Source organism: Artemia sp. Qi Xiang Cuo, chromosome 10 (assembly GCF_049724085.1).
Source record: "Artemia sp. Qi Xiang Cuo chromosome 10, ASM4972408v1, whole genome shotgun sequence".
NCBI lineage: Eukaryota > Metazoa > Arthropoda > Branchiopoda > Anostraca > Artemiidae > Artemia > Artemia sp. Qi Xiang Cuo.
Genome location: NC_142803.1, coordinates 54,706,237 through 54,724,299, shown reverse-complemented (window position 1 = coordinate 54,724,299; position 18,063 = coordinate 54,706,237). Strand labels below are relative to the sequence as shown.

At 36.5% G+C, this 18,063-nt stretch overlaps 1 protein-coding gene across 2 annotated transcripts in view; it reads right to left on the bottom strand.

The window, feature by feature from the left end:
* The window catches only part of Usp32 (Ubiquitin specific protease 32), a 216,072-nt gene that overhangs the window by 23,156 nt on the left and 174,853 nt on the right, over positions 1 to 18,063 (bottom strand). For both annotated transcript variants that reach the window (XM_089095543.1, XM_089095544.1), the window contains exons 25-26: positions 13,662 to 13,851; positions 4,689 to 4,909 (exon numbers count right to left, since the gene is read on the bottom strand). In XM_089095543.1, coding sequence (XP_088951669.1) covers positions 4,689 to 4,909; positions 13,662 to 13,851 — 411 coding nt within the window. The remainder of the gene's footprint in view (positions 1 to 4,688; positions 4,910 to 13,661; positions 13,852 to 18,063) is intronic.

The following is an 18,063-nucleotide window of genomic DNA, read 5'->3' as shown; positions in this document are numbered from 1 at the left end:
AAAAACGACATTTTGATACCAATAGATACATCAAAAGAATTAGATCTTAATGCTGATTTCAAATATTTAAGTTTCATCAAGTTTAGTCTTACACCTCAAAAGTTACGCGCCTCAGAAAATTTGCCCAATTTTCGAAAAAAGGGAAAAACGTCCCCTGAAAGTTATAGAACCTTAATGAAAATCACACCATCAGATTCAGCGTATCAAAGAACCCTACTGTAGAGGTTTCAAGCTCCTATCTACAAAAATGTGGAGTTTTGTATTTTTTGTCCAGGGGTGGTCGTATCGACCCAGTGGTCCTAGAATATCGTGGGAGGGTTCATTCGAACGGGCTCATTCAAGGGCAACTAGGCCCCATCCCACGCTCATTTTTTCCAAAGTCACCCGATCAAAATTTTGAGATAGCCATTTTGTTCAGCATGGTCGAAAATATAATACATATGTTTTTTAGGATGACTTAATCCCCTAAAATCCTCGGGGGAAGGACTGAAAGCTATGAACTTTACCTAATGTTTATATATAGTATTGGTTATTGGGAAGTATACAGACGTTTTCAGGGAAGATGTTTTCTGGTAGTGAGGGGGGGGGGGGTCGGGGGTTATGGGGGAGGATCTTTCCATGGAGGAAGTTTTCATGGGGGAAGGGACATTGCTAAGAAGGGGCGCCGGATTTTCCAGCATTATTTAAAAAACGATCAGAAATTATATGAAAAAAAAAAGTTTTTCTAATGAAAATAAGGAGCAACATCAAAACTTAAAACGAAGAGAAATTATTACGTATATGATTGGGCCCGCCCCCTAGTCAATACATCGCTCTTTAAGACAAATATTTCTTAGTACTTTCATAAGAGCTATTTATTCTAATTAACGGCCTTTGTGATTTAGGGGTAATTTTTAAAGAATTTGATTAAAATTCGAACTTTAGCGCAAAGAGAGAGGAATTGACTAGAGGGCGAACCCCCTAATATACGTATTAAAAATATATGAATATAGAAGTTCGTTACGTAGGTTAATTCGTAAGTTACGTATATTTATTACTAATAAAAACGTTAGTAAACAAAATTTAACAACTTTCGAGAAAGCCATTTAACCAAATAAAAGTAAAATTAATATGCAAATATTGTTTTAATTATTCATGTACGGTAAGCCAAAATCAAAACCTGCATTAATTCAAAAACGTTCAAAAATTAAATAAAAAAAACAAGTTTTTTTTTAATTGAAAGTAAGGAGCAACATTACAACTTATAACGAACAGAATTTATTCCGTATATCAAAGGGGCTCTTTTCTCCTCAACGCCTCGCTCTTTACGCTAAAGTTAGACTCTTTCTCACAACGCTAATTTTTTAAAACAATAATAACTTTAGCGTAAAGCGCGAGGCGTTGAGGAGGGGACAGCCCCTTTCATATACGGAATAATTTCTGTTCGTTTTAAGTTGTTTTGTTGCTCCTTACTTTCAGTTAAAAAAATTCTTTTTTTTTATTTAATTTTGAGAACTGTGTTCTCCCGTCATGACGGGAGAAGGCCATTCCGATAGCTTTGAAACATCGACTGGTGTGCTGCAGGGTTGCTTGCTTTCACCGGAACTGTTTAACCTGCTTCTTACCGCTGTCCTCTCACTCCTTGACAACTCGTCAGGTGTCCACATTGGGGGAATATCGATTGATAAATTAGCTTATGCAGACGACATAGACCAAGTAGCTGAGAACCTTGGGGATCTTCAGTCCCAGGCCGACAACATCCAATCAACCACCAGCTCCTTTGGAATGACCATCAATTCCTCAAAGACGAAAGCCATGTTCTGCTCGCGAAAGTCGGAAAACCAAGAAACCTTAAGCCTCCGGCTCGGTGGTGACAACATAGAATGGGTCGAAGATTTCACCTATCTTGGTAGCCTTATAACGTCCGATAACAACCACTCGAAAGATATTAAGAGGCGCCAGGCGCTTGCAAACTCTAGCTTTAAAGCCTTGATGCCGATCTGGAGGAACAAGAATTTGTCGACGCTGCTGAAAACAAGACTCTTTAACACACTGATTATCCCCATTGCCATATACGCCTGTGAAGCATGGATCCTCAAAACACATGACCAACGTCGCCTACCCGCATTTGAAACAAAGTCACTCCGCCGTATTGCTGGCATTACGTACCTGGACAGGATCTCTAATATTAGGTTGTTTGAAAGCCTCAAGGTCAAGCACACCATACTTGATCAAATAAAACTGCAACAACTTAGGTGGTTAGGCCACACCTAGCGTATGGAAAAATTTCGTCTACCGAAAATAGTCTTCGATGGTCGCGTGCATGGTTCTCGCCCCAGAGGTCGGCCCCCTAAGAGATGGAAAGACAACTTCTCTACACTCAACCTGCCGCAACTTTTACGCCTGACTGAAGATAGATGCTCATACAGACGCCACATCAATAACATAGTAAATGAAGAGGCCCCAAAACGACCTTCGAGGACGGATGGGACTTAAGTCAAGTAAGTCAAGTGTGAATGCGAAACATTGGAACTGTGAAACATTTTGAGAATACGACATTATTCCTCAATTCCTGTTTTTATGTATGCAAGAATGCGAATGCATATGAATTTGAAAATAACATAAGAAAAAAAAAGACATACACTTTTAAAATTTTTATTTGTTTGAACAGTTGTAACTATATAACCATCCCAAAGTTAAAGTATGAATATACACATAATTATTTATTTATTTATTTTTTAATTTTATATCATGTTTAATTTTTTCAAACAGTTCCTCAGAATGATTTCCATTTCATTTACAATTACTCTGTCATATTGCTATGTTGAGTCGAAGCATCAAAAGTAAATACTAAGCGGATTAACGACGCTTCTTGATTACTGTTGACTAACAAGTGATGTTAGTATGTAAGGTAGTTTTCAATAATTGCACCAACAGCTCTTAACCCTTATAATTAAAATTTGTTTCACTAAAAAAAAACAAAATTTCTGAGACTAGCCATTTAAATACACCCAGGTGTATGTCATGTTTTCACAATAGCAAACTAAAGCCAAATCAAGTGAAAAATATGTATACTGCCGTGCTTAGCGCAAAAGAAGCAAGTGTTAACACTTCAAAAATGTCAAGGAATCAATAGACCTTGCTCCTTGAATGAAAACAAAACAACTAACTTCATAGCTGTAAACTGGTGAACACAGTCATGAAAGACGCCACAGTCTAGAAGTACCCTAGAAGTACAGTCTAGAACCCATCTAGACTAAGCGGATTAACGACGCTTCTTGACTACTAAGGTCCCTACATCGGCCCTGTGCAGTATTGCTACAGCTGATTGTAATCCTTGGGTTCCGTATTACGAAGCTAAGGCCAAACCCACTGCGGCACCACAGGACAGTCAGATCAGCAAAACCAGACGCTAGCTAACTTTGAAAATCTTGCTCAGTTTGGTTACCACAGTAGCCTATGCCCATAAGTATTAAAATGGGGTATGTGCAGAATTTTACTTTTGGACGGCTGAAGTCGTTCGAAGTCCCCTTTCGTTAGGTCTAAGACCACAGAGAACCTTTTCTCCGTTGGTGTATATGACTGTTGAAAAATTTAGAAATATGTGGATGAAACTTAAAATTTCTGTGTTCGGAATTCTATAAAAAATCATCTGAACAACAACTTGTCAGTGGAATAGTATTCTCATGATAGATATTATCAGCGGAACGGTACACTTAAACCCTTCGTTCCCACTTGCTGCGGATTGCGGAAAAACGTTGCGAGTTGCAGATTCTGCGCAGATTTTTTTTTGTAATTTTGCGGGAAAACGCAAATGCGCATGTGTTGGAACATTTCAAAACTGGCGGAAAACGCATGCGGATTATAAAGATGGAACGCAAATGCCAATGTGTTGGAATATTTCAAAACTTGTGGAAAACGCTTGCAGATTATAAAGATGGAACGCAAATTCGCATGTGTTCGAATACTTAAAAACGTATGGAAAACGCATGCGGATCATAAAGATGGAAATTGTGGAGAAATTAATTATTGTAATTATATTTTAATATTGCTGTTCAATAAAAACCATAAAAAATCACCATACTAGAATCAAATCACCATACTAGAATCAAATCACCATACTAGAATCAAATCACCATACTAGAATCAAACTATTCAAGGCGCGGAAACCCTTTTCCAGTAAGACTGGACTATCAGCAAATGACTGGAACATCAACAAAACGTGGACAATAGCAGCTGTATTGGGGGATAGAATCATTCTGAGATCTTCTGGCTTGTTTAGCCTGCACTTATTCCGCATACAATTTTTCCGCATTCAAAATGCGTTTTTTCTGGAAAGGCTTCAGCAGTTTTCTCACGTTGAGAACGCGGATATCGCATTTCGTTTTTCCGCAATCCGCAGCATGTGCAAACGAAGGGTAATCCAGGTTATGTTTTTACAATAGAGTTTGTCAATGGAAAATTCCTGTTTTTAAAGTCATCGCATTCACAAACATGACATTCAAGCGAAAAATCTGAGTGGAGATTCCAGCCGAAAAATCTGCGCTATTTTCTTGTTTTTTATTGGCTAAAATTATTTGTTCAGCGTTTTCGTTTAAAAAAAGTATCAGAGAGATAGAGTAAAAAATACTTATCTAACAGTACTACTGCATCAAGCGAAGAGAGATAAAAAAAGTATAAATCAAATGAAAATAAAAAAGGGAACTTACGACAGCTGCATAAAGGCGATATGACAAATCTAGAGGATGGTGACCAGGAATAAGTTTGTGTTCATGAAAGTCTTGGATTGTGCCCCACTTGGAGGGGGGATGCGTACTGAGGGAGGTAGATACTACTCTTCTCCTCCCACCATTGTTGGCGATATTCTCATGAGAACCACTAAAACCTGAGTCTTGTCCATCCGATTGAAGAGTCAGGTATGGTTCAAACTCTGCGAAATATAATTGTTTAGTACCAAAAACAGGACACGGCGCAGAAACAAAATAGGCTAAAGACTCATCAAATATAAAATAGAAAGAGGTATTCAGTGAATTTTTTTTTGTGCCATCATTTCTGGTCAAATTAGTCGGCTTAGTCCAAATTAGTCAATTTTCTTTTAATAGACTTAGGATGAATTTTTAATTGCAAGATCATAGCAATTAATTTTCGCATCAATTACTAACAAAATAATTACAAGAAAGGTCCTGAACTCAATTCCTAGCTCAAAATTATTTTTTTTCTTATTTCACGGTTTCTCCTCGAGTTAATGTCTCTGGGTTGGATTTGAATTTGTGCGCTGCTGACATGGAGGAATTCCAATGAGAAATTAAAAAAGAGACTTCTTCTAAAATGCGTACGGCGATCCTTAAAATTTTTAATTCGGTTCATTGGTTCATTTAACAGACAACTGAATCTACTTACAAATTAAACAAATGAAGATACAGAAAAAAAAACTTTTAACAATTAAAAAGGTCCAAATATTTCGACTTCACGTCCGGAAGCCTTTATCAACGGAAAAAGTTAAACAGAATTTATCAGTGAAATATAAAAGGCAACAAACAGAGGAAAAAAAACATACATAAATATCCAATATATCTACTGTTCATCAATTTAAATAATTAATAAATAAATGAAACAAAACCAGGAGAACTATACAGCAGACACACGATTCCTTTTCAATTTGTTAATGAAATACATTAATAATACCCAATATGTCAACTGTTCATTGCTTCAAATATGAAAACATTATACCCGTTTTGTTTTATATTTTTATTTGTTTAATTGGTAAATGGAAAGGTGGTCTATTAATAAACAAATTTGGAAAGTGTGGTCTAATAAACAAATTTTTGATGCGTTTTTTAATTTTTGTATAGCCCCCCCCCCCTTCCCAGAAAAAAATATTTTGTGATTAGCAAATCAGATTCATTTACCCAATTTTAGATCCGAAGGAGAACCGGCCAAGATACCGAAGGGTCCCTTTCATTAATACTCCTTATCTCCACCACAGTTCCAGATTTCAGCCATATCCCTATTTTTGCATAATCTATTAGTTTATAAAGCTTCGACGACATAGAATAATAAGTTGTCAGTGGGTAAATAAACACTCACCAGTGGCTTCGATTGGGTGGAGGGGGACAATTGTTTTTTTAAAGACTACACTGCCTTTCCATGACGTAAAAATAACAGTTCAAATAGGGATAAATCCTTTTGAAAGACAGTGAAAAACATTGACAAAAATTATGGATATTTCGATCACACATGCAGTGACCGTCATTTTCTGCTGATGACGGTCTATCAAAAGGATATATTCCTATTTGAACTATTAGTTGTAAGGGGGACAAATATTCCCCTACCCCCTACAATATTCCCCACCGCCTCTAGATTTTAATTTTTTTTTATTTTCCGGTTGAAAATTTTTTTTTTAATTTAAATTGCGATCGTTATTAATAGGCAGGGGTAATTTGAGATCTCAGCAACGTCCTAAGTTTAAGCTAGTGTGCCATAAAAACGCTATAGAAAAGATTGACGTATCAGAGCTGCTTGACCTAATAAAATTTTAGATTCGTTGCCTATTGGTTACCGAATAGTACCCAAAGCTCTTAATTACAGTTATATTCATAATAGTGGTACTGTGACCAATATTGATCATTGTATTTGCTCTGCCGATGTTCCCTGCTCTGTCGTTAATGTTGACGAACACGAACATGATTTTGACCACCTTCCCCTTTCCCTTACTATGACATTAACCGCTGATCCATCTAATCATCCTTGTGCTGCTAAAAAAAATGGTGTATGAAACGAGAGTGGAGCAAAGTCAATTGGCCTTTATATATTTCTACCCTAAGAGCTCTCTTGTCCTGCGTCAATATCCTTTTTAATCTATTGTGCACGAGTGTTTTTTCGCCACAAGCCAGATTGCAACTGAATGTTTATTATCTTCACTTAGTTAAGTGCATGAAACAAGCTGAGAATGTGGCTGTTCCCCTTGTCAGGGTTAAACTCAAAACTCGAAGACCAATTTGGAAAGGAGACCCGGGTCTTAAAGCCATCAAAAATCGTGCTAAACTCTGGCTTCGCATCTGGATTGGCTGTGGGCGGCCCTTGCGAGGCCAAGTGTTTGATATAAAGAGTAAGACAAAAGCGGAGTTTAAACGATATCTTCGTTTGGTTCGATATAATGGTGCTGAGTTCCCTAAAAGGGCAGTACAATGGAAAGAAGTTATTAATACGTCCAAATTTGATTCATTAGGGACTAGTGATGTTATCCCAGATTCGTCTTGGCTTGGGCATTATAAAAGTATTTTTTGTAAGATTCAGTATAGTGTTCATTATCATTTTCAGTGCTTGATTTCTAAATTTTCGCCACCTAAAGTTTTGCAACGTCATGTTATTCCTGTCTCAACTAAAAGTATTGTTAATTGTATGCTTAATCTTAAGTCTAGATCAAGTGATCTTGATGGGATTAGCGCTCACCATTTACGTTGTGATTGTCCGGCACTAGTCGCTCAGCTCCAGTTACTTTTTAAGATCTATTTATGTTTGTCAATGGTGTCTGATTCCTTCCTTTGCGGAACGATAACTTCGATTCTTAAACGCGGAAGAGACCCTTTTGAATGCAGTTCATATAGACCCATCACTGTTGCTTGCAATATTAGTAAGGTTTTTGAATATGTTATGCTCCCATATATTATTGAACGAACTGCGAAACAATCATAACTAATTTGGATTTCAACCTCGTATTGGGTGTCAACATGCGCATAAGGTTTTAGCTTCAACTCTTTATGATGCCCAGTCTAAAGGTTATGAATTACATATTTACGCTTTGGATTTATCTAAAGCCTTCGATAGTATTTGCCATGCACAAATGTGGCACTCTTTGTCAGAGTTTGGAGTGAACCCTTCTGTCATACATGTACTTAAATTTTTGGTATAGTAATTCATTTCTTCGTTTAAAATCTGGTAGAGGGTACTGCGGTAATATACCAGTTCAATCTGGAGCACGACAGGGTGGGGTGCTATGACCTTATCTATTTAGTGCTTGCATTCAAAATGCTTTTTTAGGAATCAAGCCTTCGTATTTTTATAATTTACCTGATGCGTTTTATATTGCGTATGCAGCCGACCTTTTAGTTTTAAGCCGAACCAAGTCTATTTTAGTATTATTGGTGCAACATATTTCTAGGATGTTTCATGGTGTTGGTCTGTTTTAGAATGTTGATAAATGCGAATATTTAGTTTTCAATCCCAAATCATCTGCTCATAACTTGTCCTGTGGATCCTCAGTAATTCGCAATGTTACGAGTTTACGGTGGTTAGGAATTAATATTTGTTCTACACTCACTTGTTTGCGACTTCAAGTTCTGAGAGATGTTACAGAAAAGTTGAAGATCGGATATGCGAAAATTGTACCTAACCGCGGAAAATATTCACGGCAAGCTTTAGCTAGAATGTATTCCACATATTGTGACCATTCTGTCTTGTTTTTAAGTGGAATGTATTTGTTATTGAATAAGAATGATTTGCGCCAGATCCGTATCGCTTATTTTAGTTATTTCAAATTTTTACTGTGCCTCCTCACTTCATATCATAATACACGTAATATTGAGAAACATGTTGCCACCATCATTATCCAATCATTTGAATTGCCTAATAACAATTTATCAAGAAATACATTTGTGTCCTTAAACCCAAACCATAATATTTTCCGTGTGTTTTTGTCAGTGATTAACGTTTAAGTTATCTTTGTTTCTGTGTATTTGATTGATTTTTTTTCCTTTTCAGTGTGCTTTACTCCGGTTGTTTTGTACAAAAGTGGGTTATAAATTATTATTATTATTATTAATAATATATAGTATCGTCACTCCTGAATATGCCCATGAGCTATCCTCATCAAATCTGTTTTTTTCTGAGCCAAAACTTGAAATAAAAAAGTTTAGAGTCTCAGCTAGACACTTTCCCTTTTTCTATTCTAAACAATGTTTAAAACTATTCTTTATCACTTATCGTTTCTGATTGTCTCCTTCTTCTGACAGTTTTTCCTGAAATGCAACCAATACTATCGTTTTCTGTCCTATTTTTTTCATGTTCTGACCCACTGAGCTTCAGGGCTTGAAAAAGGAAATATGGCAAAGAAGTGTTATTCTCAGTTCCCAGTTTTCTGTCCAATTTTGCCAGACAGCGGAAAGTCTGGACGTGTTATTATAAGAAATTAATTTTATAGTTCATGGAGAAAGATCAAAATGCGATAACAAGGATTAGCTGGGGTTTCGCTAACTACTCGCTTCTCAACTATTTTTTCTCATTTGAGAAGCTTGCAGTAAACAAAAGCTTTATTTTCATGAAGCATGAAAACCGAGCTTTTGAAAGCGCGATTCTTTGGGTATTTTCATTAAAAAATTTTTACTAAAATTCGTGCCTCAATGCTGATATTCTTCAGTGATAGGGCTTTCTAAAATAACATGGTCTGTTATGAAGTGTAATAAAACTTAAAACATTTTATAAGACAAAACCAATTCAACAATCGACAATCCTGCGCTATTTAAAGAAAATATTGTTAGTGAAACAATTATTTCCCAATAGAAAGAGATTAGTGTTACCATCAATGTAATTTACCATACATTAGAGGTTATACTTATTTGGGAAGCTTGTGAGGTTTTGCGAGTTCAGGGTGCTAGAATAGGTTTAAAAATTAATGTTAAGAAGACTAAGTCACTAAGGCTAGGAATAAGTGAAGATGAAAAGGTGACATTGGGTAATAAAAAGATTGAACAGGTGGGCAGCTTCACTTAACTTGGTAGTATTATTAGCAAAGATGGTGGGGGCATTGAAGATGTTAATAGTAGAATAGCCAAGGCTCAGGGTGTTTTTTCACAGTTGAAAAAAAGTTTGGAAGAATAGGAAGATAAGTCTGGAAACCAACATTAAAATATTAGAAGCTACAGTGATGGCAGTGGTCAAATATGGCTCTGAAGCCTGGGCGCTCCGAAAAGCGGATGAAGATTTGCTAGATGTTTTCCAGAGAAATTGCTTAAGGATTGTTCTGGGTACCCGGCTGACTGACCGTATGCCAAACCATAGGCTGTACGAAAAATGTGGTTCAATACCGCTCTCTAGGGCTATAATGAAAGAAAGGTTGAGGTGGCTAGGGCACGTTGTGGGTATGAAGGATGACAGATTGCCGAAGATTGTTATTTTCGGCCAACCATCTAGGGTTAAACGGAAAGCAGGTCGTCCCCGTCTGGGGTGGGAGGACGTCATAAAGAAAGATTTAAAGGAAATGGGAACTTCGTGGGCGGGTGAAAAAGGGAGGCTTTGAATAGATTGGGGTGGAGGAGGAGCGTGCGTAGCTGTGCTGGCCTCAGGCGGCTTGGTGCTGCAGCGAGTTGTTGGCAGCAGTAGTAGTAGTAATCTTTTTTGACAGATCTATGACATAAAACACAAATCAGATAGAATAAAAAAAATATAATATTATTTTAAATTATTACTATTATTCATTTATTGCCCGCAAAAGAACAGATACAATAGACGGAGTAATGACTAAAAATAAAAAAAAAGACACAAACACACATTGGAAATTCAAATACATGACAATCCAATCTTCATTACATACTTTACATTAATATACGCTATTGCGTTTCACTAATACACACTATATACACCCCTTCGTCTTTACGCTAAAGTTTAGACTTTTTTTCCTAATTTTTTAAGAACAACTGCTGAAACACAAGGGCCGTTGAACTGGAATTAGAAGCTCTCTTAAAGCACTGAATAACTTTAACATAACGAGTAAGAGGTTAACGAAGGGGACCCCTCCCCCCCTCAGACATGGAATAATTTTTGTTCGTTTTAAGTTTTAATGTTGCTCCTTACTTTCAGTTAAAAAAAAAACTTATTGTTTTTTCCTTATTTAATCGTTAGCAGTGGTGAACTCGGTACTTCTCCATTAACACATCAAATCCATTACATTAACAGATTATTGCGAACAAATTACCGACGAAAATCTCTTTGAAAACGGGATAAAGATTTGTTAATACTAATATTTTGGTCTGCATCCTGCATACTGGGTTTAAAAACAAGAGATAAAATCCCATCAGCCAAATCACAAACTTTACTCATTAGTACGGTGGTGGTTCTAGCTTGTCTTGTGCCCGGGGCAAAATCTTGATTAGCGCCTCCCTCCTGCCTCCCCCACAAAATTTGTGGACCAAATCTCAACAATTTTTCCTTTATTAACAAAACCATTATCAATTTATTAATAATTTAATATTTAAATTAGGTGATAATCATTAAATAATTTAATTATTTTTAATTAATTACTTATTTTTTTGTTAATTAGTAATCTATTAATTACTTTCATAAAATAAATGCTCCCTCTACTCTATTTAACCAAAAATAAAATTTTAAAAATTACAAAAAGTTTTAACCGTTAGATTATTGATTCGAAATTTTGCACCCCTAAAATTTCTGGAGCCGGGGCAAGTGCCCCCCCCCCTGGTCCTCCCCTAAAACCACCTTTGCATTAGTACTGAAATTTACTGTTATGAATTTACTGGAATTTCACTTTTACTGCGTGTAAACACATCTTTAATGCACTCTGTAAAGTTTTTGACAAACAAAAATTGTTTCTTCTTTCAGAACTAAGCTTAACGAACAAGGAGGATCATAGAAGTAAATGTAGCCTATATAACTAAAAACAAATATTACCTAGCTTTTTTTCGTTTATCACAATTTTCGATGTTTTGAAAAAGAATTATAGAACCTAATATAATTTGAATGATTTCCTTGCGACACGAAGGATTGAACCTCGGAACCGACTGTTTCCGGGCCTCGCTGTAACCACCAAGCTGCCACAAGGTTAATAATTTAGAAGCATTAATAGGTTATTAGGAATGGAGGGAAGTATACTTTGTGACAATGCATCACAGAGAGAGCTTTTGGAAAATGGAAGATCAGATAGATAAGAGAAGATGATTTGGAAAAAGCGATGTTTAAGTATAAATTTGGGTAAACATTGAAAAATTCACATGAATGACCTAAGAATAAAGTGAACATACCAATCGATGCCTTTTTTATGCTCTTTCCAAATAAAATAATCATTTTTGGTGCAAATTCAATTTTAAGCCCTTTAGGGACCCTCAAAGGTTATACCCTTTTCTCTTATTTTGGATACGGCCTATATACCTGTGTTAGCGTAAATATTTCTAAAACCGGTTTACCCATAAATTGAATTAACAGTGACAAATTCGGGAGTCAATAAACGCATGGGAAATATATAATATGGGCTATATATTTGGGTAGGGTTAGAAAGGTTAGGTTAAGTTAAAATTGAATTTGCACCATAAACGATTATAATATTCGCAAACAGCATAAAAAAAGGCATCGAGTGGTATGTTCACTTTATGCGCAGGTCGTTTATGTGAATTATTCAATATTTACATAAATTTGCGGGGATTTCACAAAATAGTTGGAAACGTCAGAAAACGATGTCCGATCAAATTGAAAACTGCACTATTGGAATTATAATAGCTGAATACCCCATTCAGGAGAATTAAATACCCTCATCTTCAGCAACAGGGAAAATCACTTTTTTACATGGAACGAATGTCTTTCCTTTTTCTATTTACCACTATTGGGGCGTTGAAACATCATAGAGGGGTGTTTAAGGTTTCATTTAAAAGAAAAAGGATTCATAAGCAACAAAATACAATGTTAAAAATAAAATACAATTGTTGAAAATAACTGCATCTTCGTAAACAATTTTTACAATACTTTTTCGTCGTCTGAAAGCGGTTTTGCCGAATCTGTTTTTCCAAGAACCCAAGAGAAACTAGTTGAAAATTTTTACATTTGTATCGCAGAATTAGCTATAGCTAGAGCGTTTAGCAAATCAAATTTCGTTCAGGAAATCAGCAACTTTCGGCAAAAAAGCCATGCTGTAGGCCTACGTGATTTGGAAAAACCGCTTCAAAGAATATGCGATTCGGCAAAGTAGAACTGCAAAATACAGGCAGTTTTCTTACAGCAATGTCAATTAGCCTCCGTCAATTGTCAATTGACAATTGTCAACAACAAAACATCATTCTTGTTGTTGACAATTGTCAACAACAAAATGTCAATTCGAAAGAGATTTTTTTATACAAGATAGTGTTGGTAACTCAATTTCGACAAAAATTTTTATTTTCGGCAAAACCGCTTTCAGGCGAAATTTTCTTAAAGAATATACTTTTTCATACAGGAAAGAGATGAGTTTCCACTTATTTCCCCATCCCCTACAGTCCCATTCAGTATCACATGCTCTCAATAAGGCTGTAACTTGTACATTCCGGAAGCCGCCTGCAATACAATTTGGAAAAAGGATTCTTAGACATATATGTATATATATATATACATATATATATATATATATATATATATATATATATATATATATATATATATATATATATATATATATATAATACAAATATAGTTGCGTACAAAACCGTAGTGCGAATTGTGAATTTTGTATTTAAAGAAGAACCCAAATCAATAAACAAAACAGAGTAAATAATCGAAAAATATGTCATAAACAAAGTTAAAAAAAAACCTAAAAATAACACAACAAGAACAAAACTAAAAAAGCGAAAAACAACAAATGTAATAAAGAAAGATAAAATGAAAAACAGAGAAAACATAACCCTAGCACAAATAAAAGAAATACTCACCGGTATGACATGTTTGAGTGTTGTCATTATGGTCTATTTTTCTAAGGCTGGCAGTGCAATTGAGGGCTGCCTCGCGAGGAACAGCAGCTAAATATTCACTGGGATCCAAAGGATCGAGGGTGAAATGCACTGCTTTTGGAGATTTCATCCACCGACCTCCAATAAGCTGAAACCTCTTCAAGTGAACTATCTAGAGAAGAAGAAGAGCACAATTATAAAAAGAAGCCGTAACTATTTTTTAAGGTATATTTTCAGACATAATATATATTAATATAATATATTTTATTTATAATATATTTATAGTAGCCTATTTATAATAATTATTTATAATATATTTTATTTATAATATATTAATATATATTATTGTAGTATATTACGTAATCTAGATCAATTGCATCAAAAGCGTTTGAGGTCTATTGCAAAAACACTTCTAAAATATTTCTAAGTAAATGATGATATTTAGGCGTTATTTTCTTAAGGTGTCATTTTTCTCTTTGTTTTAGTTTGTTATCTTTGTTTTTTTCTCTTTGTTATTCGCTGGAAATTTTCATTTTATTGTGGTGTCAGTTCATGCTAGGCATTCATTCAGTGAACACCTCTTGTATGCCGAGAGGATTGCATGTTAAAAAAACAATTTTTGGTTATAGGACTTTGTGCATTATCTGAATCAATTATAAGTGGGATAAGTATGTTTGGCTATCAGTGAGTATATTCTATTCTGAGAGCCCGGAGACATTTCACCGTGCATACGATTAACGATTATACGGATTGAATAAGGACTGATTTTGGTTTGAGATTTGGATTTTGGAAAGTAGAAAATAAATTGTGGAAGAATGTCACAGTCGGTGGAAAGCGGAGAGTTGTATGTATCGGATATGGCGACTCTTAAGCAAGTAATTAAGGACATTTACTTCAAGTTTGCGAATCTTGATTCAATTCCGACCATTGTGTCGGATGTGTCGGCAATACAACAGTCGCTCACAAATGTTCAAGTAGAAATCGCTGGGAATAAGGCCTCAAACCAAGCAATTTCTTCGAAGCTACGAGAGCTGCGAGAACAGGTTCTGATCTCTACCATGCGTGCAAATGACTTCGAAGCTGAATTAAAGCGAACCAACATTGTGCTTTACGACATACCACATGTACGATAAACTCGGAAAGCTCTGAAAGATGAAATCCAGGGGTTCTTAAACCATGAGATACCCTCTCTACAGATAGGTAGGTATGACATTCGCGAGTTGTAGAGGCTACGGTCAGGCCCAGTTGTGGTAAAGTTTAACGATAAGGAAACTAGAGACTTTATCTTGAGAAAAATCTCCTGCTGAGGGGTTTCAATGTTTCCGGAGCCCCCGATTACATCCGGGCACAAAGAGAGGCACGTGAACAGTTAAAGCAGAAAATGAAGCAGGCCATCAACGAAGAAAAAAATGTGAGACTAAGAGAAGATAAGCTGTATGTGGACGGACACCTCTTCGTCTTCGACCACAAAGTCAAACAAGTGAAGAGTTCCATATGCAAAATCAGGACCGCAACAAGTACCACCAACTACCCCCGGATTAGCTGCTTCTAACACCGATGATCCCATGAGCGGCGACAGTGGAAATAATCATACCGAAATGAACACTCAGCTTTCTGATAACTCGGGAGATGAAAGTGACGACAGCGCTAGGACAGTTATTCAGGCCCGCCGTTCAGAATTCGAGCCTAATACCCAACGTGCGGATAAACGAAAGAGTGGTGAGATTATTAGCCCCAATGACTTGCGACGTTCAGGAAATAGAAATGTTAAGGGCTCAAGCTTACGGGGAATCGGGCATGACTTCCCTGACCGTGGTGGTGCCCGTAACCGATTGTCTTTTAACTATATTTCCCCTAAGCGCACTCTAACTCGCCCAAGCTACTATAGACTAACGTACGACAATGATAAAGGAAGAAAACCCTTCCAGTGGGGAGGTGACCCGAGTGGAATCTAGGAAGGTGAAGGCCATACGCGAGAAATCAAGTGTCTTACCTGGAATGTTCAAGGACTGAAACCTCGGTCTGTTATGGAGTTAACTCAACACATGGATAGCTACGATATTGTAGCACTACAAGAAGCCTGGTTGAGCAATAACGAAAGACTCATTTTTTTGGAAGTGAATTTCGGGTTGATTTAGCGAGTAGATCAGTTAGTAAAAACAACCGGTATTATGGTGGCGTTTGTGTTATTTAAAAGCGTAGTTTATTCAAGAAGGCCGAAAGCTTAAAAAGTTCGTCAGGAAATATTCTTTGGTTGCGACTGAAGAGTCAGAACGGTGTTTTCCTCGTTTTTGGAACATGCTACATAGCTCCCCAAAATAGCTCCGACAAGGAGGAAGGAACATGGGAGCTTATGCGATCTGAAACTGAAGAAATAAGACAGAGATTTAGCGGAGATAAATTATTTTTGTGTGGTGATTTCAATGCGTACACTTCTGTTACTATAGAAGGTCAATGAGTGGTTCTTACCGTGTTGGATGAGACGGATGAAAATACCCGGGAAGCGTACAATATTGCTTGCAACAGTAGCGATGGAAGAAAGGTGAATGAATGGGATAAGAGATTATTGGATTACTCTGGAGAGAATGGATTGTTAATTCGCAATGGAAGATTTAGAAAAGATAAAGAAAAAGGTGAGTGCACCTGCTATTCAGGGCTACGGCCTAGCCTAACTGATTATTTTTTGATAGATGTAAATATGGCTGGATCTAATGTTTCAGTAGAAGTTTTAAATTGGGGAAGGTCAGATCATCTACCGGTAGTGCTTGAAATAGGAATTATAAGGAAAGTATAAAGAGAGAATAGATAAAAGTAGAAAAGAGGGGGAACATAAGCTTAAATCTGCTTTAAGTTTAGGGTCATGGAGTAGTAGTGAAGAAAAGGAAGTAGAAAGGATCCTTAGCTCGGAAGAAGTTCTTTTGAATTTTCAGAGATTAAGCGACGAGAGGTCGATTAGAGAACGAGTAAATGACCTGACATATACACTATATTCGACAACATCAAAACTGCAGAAACTCAAGGGAAAAGGAAGAGGAATGGAGGAGTCTCTTTTCGATGCTGAATGTCTAGCGGCTATAAATAGATTAAGTGAAAAACTTGAATTGTCAAAAATGAGAAAAGATGATATAACACTAATGGCTAGTTTTACATCTGAAAGAAGATGCTAATTAAAACTAAGAGGAGGACGTTTCGAGAAGAACAAGCTAGATTTTATCAGAAGATTTAAAAAAGAGCAACCTCCGACAATTCTGGAAACGAATAGCGCAAACAAATATTAGCAAGAACCAGACTCAGAGGCTTGGGAACAATCCCTTGCAGAAGTTCCTGGCTGTGCACGAGATCTTGTAGGTTTTTTGACTGCTTACGAACTCAAAGAAGAAGGGTGTGGAGAATACCCTATGAAGGAACACGATTACGCCCTGACAGAGGAGATAACAGGAGAAGAAGTGCGAGCTGCCCAGAAGTCCATGAAAGGTAACTCGTCCTCAGGACCCGATGGAATTCCGACTCTTTTCTATAAGAAGTTTATATCGTTGTTCTTGCCAATCGTAGGTGCAATATTTAATGGAATTCTGGACCGGGGGAGTATGGCCCGAGTCTTGGAACCTTACAACAGGAATTCCATTATTTAAGAAGGGAAACAGAAAAGACCCGGAGAACTACAGGCTAATAATCTTAGCATTCTCACTGAGTAAGTGGTTTGGTAAGTATGAGATTTAAAGACAAGAGCAAGCTGGATTCCGAGAATCGTATTCGACGGTCGACCAGTTGTTAGTTATGCAAGGTCAAGTTCTGAGGACAAGATCTGCGGATGAAAAATTGCCGAAGATCGTCCTTTTCAACCAGCCTTCTAGGGTCAAAGGAAAATTAGGCAGTCCCCAAATGGGGTAGGAAGAAATCCTAGGAAAGTATTTGAATAAAATTGGGACTTGTATGGAGGGAAGCTTTGAATAGATGGGGTGGAGGAGGAGCGTGCGCAGCTACATTGCCTTCAGACCGATTGTTGCTGCCATGAATTTCATTAGTAGTAGTACGTCGGCACATTTTCCTGGAAAAGCCTGAATGAGTTAAGAATTAAAACTTATGTTTAATGGTTTAATTTCAAAACAGTTCAGACTGACCTTTTTTAGCTCAAATAAATTGACTCTTGACACTTCCTCCTTCTTATAGAATTTAGATAAAACTAGGGATTTTACTGAAAACACGATGAAGAAAAAAAAAATGATTTTCGCGCCCTCCCACTGAAAGTTTTTTCGTCAATAATTTTAGATAAAATTAAACTTAAAGACCTTTAAAGAGCTCAATCTAAGTAAAAAAAAAGTGGATATCAATTACCATAAAAAAAAGTCTATCAAAAAGCTTAAAGATATATTAAACTTATCTT